At 40.7% G+C, this 5,503-nt stretch overlaps 1 protein-coding gene across 2 annotated transcripts in view; it reads left to right on the top strand.

Moving 5' to 3' along the window:
• The first annotated feature begins 783 nt into the window (after nucleotides 1-783).
• LOC311048601 (interleukin-18 receptor accessory protein-like) overlaps nucleotides 784-5,503 on the top strand; it is a 7,361-nt gene continuing 2,641 nt past the window's right edge. Inside the window, exons 1-10 of one of the 2 annotated variants that reach the window (XM_084061865.1) lie at nucleotides 784-951; nucleotides 1,282-1,516; nucleotides 1,935-2,109; nucleotides 2,219-2,402; nucleotides 3,150-3,170; nucleotides 3,521-3,659; nucleotides 3,906-4,069; nucleotides 4,331-4,465; nucleotides 5,202-5,312; nucleotides 5,426-5,503. The exon at nucleotides 5,426-5,503 is cut by the window's right edge and continues 60 nt beyond it. In XM_084061865.1, coding sequence (XP_083917991.1) covers nucleotides 858-951; nucleotides 1,282-1,516; nucleotides 1,935-2,109; nucleotides 2,219-2,402; nucleotides 3,150-3,170; nucleotides 3,521-3,659; nucleotides 3,906-4,069; nucleotides 4,331-4,465; nucleotides 5,202-5,312; nucleotides 5,426-5,503 — 1,336 coding nt within the window. In that variant the 5' untranslated portion in view covers nucleotides 784-857. Of the gene's footprint in view, nucleotides 952-1,281; nucleotides 1,517-1,934; nucleotides 2,110-2,218; nucleotides 2,403-3,098; nucleotides 3,171-3,520; nucleotides 3,660-3,905; nucleotides 4,070-4,330; nucleotides 4,466-5,201; nucleotides 5,313-5,425 lie in introns of both variants that reach the window. The other variant, XM_084061864.1, reaches the window with a different exon arrangement.

The following is a 5,503-nucleotide window of genomic DNA, read 5'->3' as shown; positions in this document are numbered from 1 at the left end:
CAGTTCTGTTTTGCCTTGAGCCATTATTATTCATTATTATTTGAAATGGGGCTTATAGATATTTCCCGTATTGCAAGTGGTAGCCATTCAACATTTACTTCCCTTTACTGAAAGCACATATTGTGCAAATGTGGCTATATGGGGTGCTATATGGGTGTGAAGGTGGGATGTGATGGTGAAAATGTTATTATATAACACTCGTCATCCCTCAACTGCACTAGCTCAAATTTAAAACCTGTCTCCTGGACCATTAATGCATCTATGGATGTGCACCAGGAACAGGTACAAATGTACTGACAAAAAATACCCCCTTTCCTTTCCATGAGACATACATTACAATCACCTGCATCCCAACATGATCTACAGCACAGGAACAAGCCAGGTGGTTATTGTGCGTATAATTTATGGATGGATGGATGGATGGATGGATGGACGGACGGACGGACGGACGGACGGACGGACGGATGGGTGGACAAATCGCAGCAAAGCATCAAACACATGTGCATGCATTGACATGGCATATAACACCACTTCCCAGAGTCAATTGACTTCCTAACAACTTTTGCTAAAAAAATAAATACCAATTCAATGAAGAAATGTGGACATTTGTCTCTGGGTGACAATTTCCACTATACATGGGACCTCAACCACTTATGTGCCTGTTGCACATGCAGGATGTGGGTCATACACCATTTCTAACGGAACAGGAAAAGCAAGCCATGGGAGGTGCCTTGTGAAAAGATGTTGCATGTGAGGTGTGAAGAACATATGTGAGGTGTGAAGAACATATCGCTTACTGTAGAACATATAAAGTAAAAGAGGACCATCATAAGCTGTGTGGAAAGGAACCAAGCTGAATGGCACAGAAGGGACAAGGAATGCAAACTGGATGCACTCTGATTTTTGCAATCTTTTCCATTTTTTGGGAGGGGTGTTGTCTGGAAAAGATGGGTATGTAGGCTTTCTGTTGCAGTGCACAGAATGGAATCTGCATAGTTCATATAGCATAACATACTTTGTATTCAATTAGCTGATCCATGTCATTTTGCATGTCTATGCATGTGTGTGTGTGTGTGTGTGTGTGTGTGTGTGTGTGTGTGTGTGTGTGTGTGTGTGTGTGTGTGTGTGTGTGTGTGTGTGTGTGTGTGTGTGTGTGTGTGTGTGTGTGCGTGCGCGCGCGGGCGTGTGTGCGGGTGTGTGTGTGAAACAAGACAAGAGATCAGCAGCTGTCTAAACTATCTAATCTTTGTCTAACTGCTGTCTGCCTTTCTAACCATCTAGATGTGCTCCACTACAGAGTTGTGGAGGGTGATTCCTTTAAGATCCCTTGCTCTAAGGAACAGCATAGTAAGGAGGTGGCGTGGACCAGGTATGGAGGAGGACATGAATGTGCACGTCCATCCAAGGACAGTACGAGACAAGAGGAATATGGAAGTGGTGTTATCAGTAGAGACAACAGACTTACGTTCCCAGCAGTCAAGTTAACACATTCTGGAAATTACACGTGCCTCATAAAGTAAGTCATCATCATCCCTTTTAATCCCATTTTATTTACATAGTACATCTACACTGTGGGCATTACCACTATTTATGGTGCCATTTTACTTCCTGTAGTTTGTTTTTGTTCTTGTTTTTCATTAGCCAATATCTTGAAAATATGTAATTTGTTATGTAGATGTTTTCTAATCAACATAGCAGTTTTTAACTGGCTAAAAAAAAGGGATTATTTTTTTCCACTCAATGTATGTCATAATCTATAACCCCAAAGAAACATGTTACTTTTGGTCAAATGTAAGATCAACTCAACAGTTTAAAACCAAGTAATGCAGTCAAAGTTTTGTGTCACAACTCTAGGAAAACAATTACATGATAGAATCTGTGTGCATATCTGCATGTTCTTGCGTGCAGTAAGGTTTGTTATCACTCCTCTACAGTGGTAGTGGGAGGCTGCTCCTTCATCTACAGGTACTGGATAAAGACAATCTCAGGTGCAATAAGTCAGAGGAGAGCCCTGTGTTCATCGTTCGGGGCAAGAGTGAGACAATTCCTTGTCCCATTTTCAACTGCAGAGATCAGGATTCCAACACTGATGTCACCTGGTTGTACAAGGTGGATTAGCCCTTCTGCAAAACATGCATGAATAACGTCTGATTCTGTGGTCAATCGAAAAATACAGATAATTACACGTCACAACCCTAACCTGTGTGCATTTCTGCAGGGATACATGAATATATCTACATTTAAGAAGACCACAGGGAGGGATGTCATTCCTTCAAATAGTGACTTGTTGTGTCTCCAGAAGGTCTATAATGAGGACACTGGTGTATACTTTTGTGACAGACACACATATGAGCAAGGGATCAATTGGACCAACAGGAGGGCAGTGAATGTCACAGTCATACGTAAGGATGTGTTATGCTTTTGTATTATGCAATGGTGCCCCTGTAAAAGCCAAATGGATAAATAGATAATTAGAGTCTGCTTCTAGCTTACTCCTCATCCTCCCGTCCGCAACCAGTTTAGCAGCAACTACAGAGCTAGCCTTCCTCACCAGCTTGTTCAGTTTGTTAGTGTCCCTTGAGTTGACGTTATCCGCACCACCCATGCCAAAGAAGAGGCCACTGGCTACTAAATACTGTTAGAGCATCTGCAACAGTGTCCATTCCTGTAAGACCAGTGGTTCCCAAACTTTTCATTTTGAGACCCAAAAGATACATTTGGTGTCTCCCCGGAACCCAAACTTATTATGAATTAACCACTTGAGCCCTATAAAAAATAGTGAAAATAGCCTATTTACAAGCTCACAACACGTTGCGATGAGACGCAAATAAAATGTCTGTAATTCTTTTGAAAAAATAAGTTTTAATTTTTAATAATTAACTTTGGTGACGCCAAAAAAAGATCCCGACCCATTTTTTGGGAACCACTGCTGTAGAGGGCCTCAGCATTGTTGGTCTAGTCCAGTTTGCTGCTCACCTGGTGTCAGTGGTGGAAGAAAAAATAGCTGATCTACAAGCTCACTATATAGTTTTCCCTTGAGAGGATATCCTTCAGTGTTGTATATAAATATAATGTATTTTTATTTATTACTTCATCAGCACCGGATACCAAAGATAATCCAATATGTATTCTTCCCCAAAAAAACACAGAGGAGGTGGAAGTGGAACTAGGTAAGAGTATCTTAAAGCACAATAATCGAACCAAGACATTAATGATAGCATTATACTTTAAAAGCACTTAATGATATGCTAATAGTCTTGGTCTCCCTGGTTTCAAATAACCTGTAGGCCTATACACACTTACATACAATTTATACAGGACTATACTTGCTTATTATACTTAAGGACTTACTCTGAGAGTGACCAAATGGTGACCCGTAATGTGTACACTCAGAGTTATGAGGTTCCTAAAAAGGTGTGAGATCCACTAGGGTAACAATTACACTTATAGGTGTGATGTCTGTCATGGGACAGACCAGAGCTAAAGTTTATGTAACCAAGTCTCTTGTTTTGTTTTTAAGGTCAACCTTACATTCTGAACTGTAAGGTACACTTTGGCTTTGAAAGAAACATCTCCCCATGGGTCCAGTGGTATGGACGTAACCAAGACGGAGGGTTGTCCAAGGACTGCGTGGTTCTAAATCAAACAGAGAGTCCACAGTGAGTTGATAGGGCATGTGTACTGGATGGAGGCCAATTTGTTTCACATTCAGTGTTGCAGAGTAGTTTAAACGAGGAGATGAATCACTTTAGTAATAATAATTTTCTGCATAATGTAATTTGCATCCGTAATCAGATGCAAAGCGTGTCTACGGAAAGTGTGCCATCTTATTGTTTATTTCATTTATAGCAAGATAAGGTTGAAAATGGGTGAATGCTCCTTTAACGTAACATCATTTTATTTAGACAGGAAAGAGGGCGCATCGCAGAGTTGTTGAGAGTTGTGGTCACACAGAATGTTACAATAGAGGAGGTGACCCAGCAACACATGAACTGCTACTACACCTGTCTTGCCAGAAATAAAGTAGGAAACTGCAGTGCTACTATCAAGCTCAAGAGGAAAACCAGAGGTATCATTTTTGCTCTCCATGAATCCAGACTGATAATCTCCCCTTGTATTTACTACTACTATTACTGTTCCCACGCTTCCATAGGAATTCATTAATTGTCAAACATCAACATCACCTGTTGGAAGAGGTTACAGTATGACCAACATTTCAGATATTTTGTAGCACAAATTATTGATGTTGCAAAATGAGGAAAACGGGCTTGAAGTGATCAATTTCAATTCCTTCACAGTATATAATGAATGACACATAACTGTGTTTCAGTAAGCCCTGTAGTGGTTGTGTTTGCCATTGTGCCTTTGTTGCTGGTTGCTGGTCTGGGAATCACTGTGCACATCAAATGGGTAGAGCTGTCTCTGCTCTACAGAACCTATGTCCTGCATATAGGCAACGGGGAAGGTGAGAATTTCACACACACACACACACGCACGCACGCACGGACATACGCACGCACGCACGCACGCACGCACGCACACACACACACACACACACACACACACACACACACACACACACACACACACAGACCAGAGGGCAATTGTGGCATTAGTTGCACACAGTGAAGTTTGGACCTCTGCTTGGGATGAAATTAGTTTATCTATGATTTAGTCTTTTTCTAAACAAAATCAGAATTGTGCTTGGTATTCACTGAAGACTTAAAGATATAGCAATTAGATACTATGGTGCACTTCTTCAAATATTTTACCTCAGCCCCCCTTAGTCTTAACAGGATGTGGTTTAGTTTCTAGGTTAACTGCCACAAATTCTTTCCTGTTAGAGGAATGTGGCTGTATGTATACCACAGAAAATAAATTGTAATGCAGACCATTAACTGAGTTCTGAAGCACAGTGATGCAAGTCATATTGGTGCAAATAAAATGTACATGTCCCTGTGTAGTTAGTAAGTGCAGTAGCCAGCTGCAATCATTTCAGTTTTTGACACTCCCCCCCTCCCCCCTAGAAGGCATTAATCTCTGGAAAATCCCAAACGATTATGTATAAAGGGTCCTCAGATTATTTAAAGTAGGCCTACATAAAGTAAAAATGGGATGCCCTTTCTTTGATGTCAAGTATACTATGTTTTTTTTTAAAAGTGTTTAATTTGGATGCTTTCCCTTTCAATTGAACTTGGTAGATGAGAAAGAGTTTGATGCATTTGTATCATTTGTGTGGAGCCATGCCTCAGAGGAAATTGGAGGACGTTTGTCCATGCCTTCATCATCTAGACCTGGTTTTGATGATCAAAGTAGGTTTCCCCATGAAAACATCATTTCTCCATCCCAGAATATTTTGTCTATATTATATCATTGCATATGACAATGCAATTATAGCAATGTTTTGTGAATCCGTTTTTGATAGCAACCCAATTTGGACTATTTACCATTGAGGATGATCATGCCTCCCAGAGGCCACTGGAGGTACTACTACCCGCAACCT

The sequence above is a fragment of the Gymnoscopelus microlampas genome (genome assembly GCF_963454915.1).
Source record: "Gymnoscopelus microlampas genome assembly, chromosome: 1".
NCBI lineage: Eukaryota > Metazoa > Chordata > Actinopteri > Myctophiformes > Myctophidae > Gymnoscopelus > Gymnoscopelus microlampas.
The sequence above is the reverse complement of the archived record's forward strand: the minus strand, read 5'-3'. Positions and strand labels throughout refer to the sequence as shown.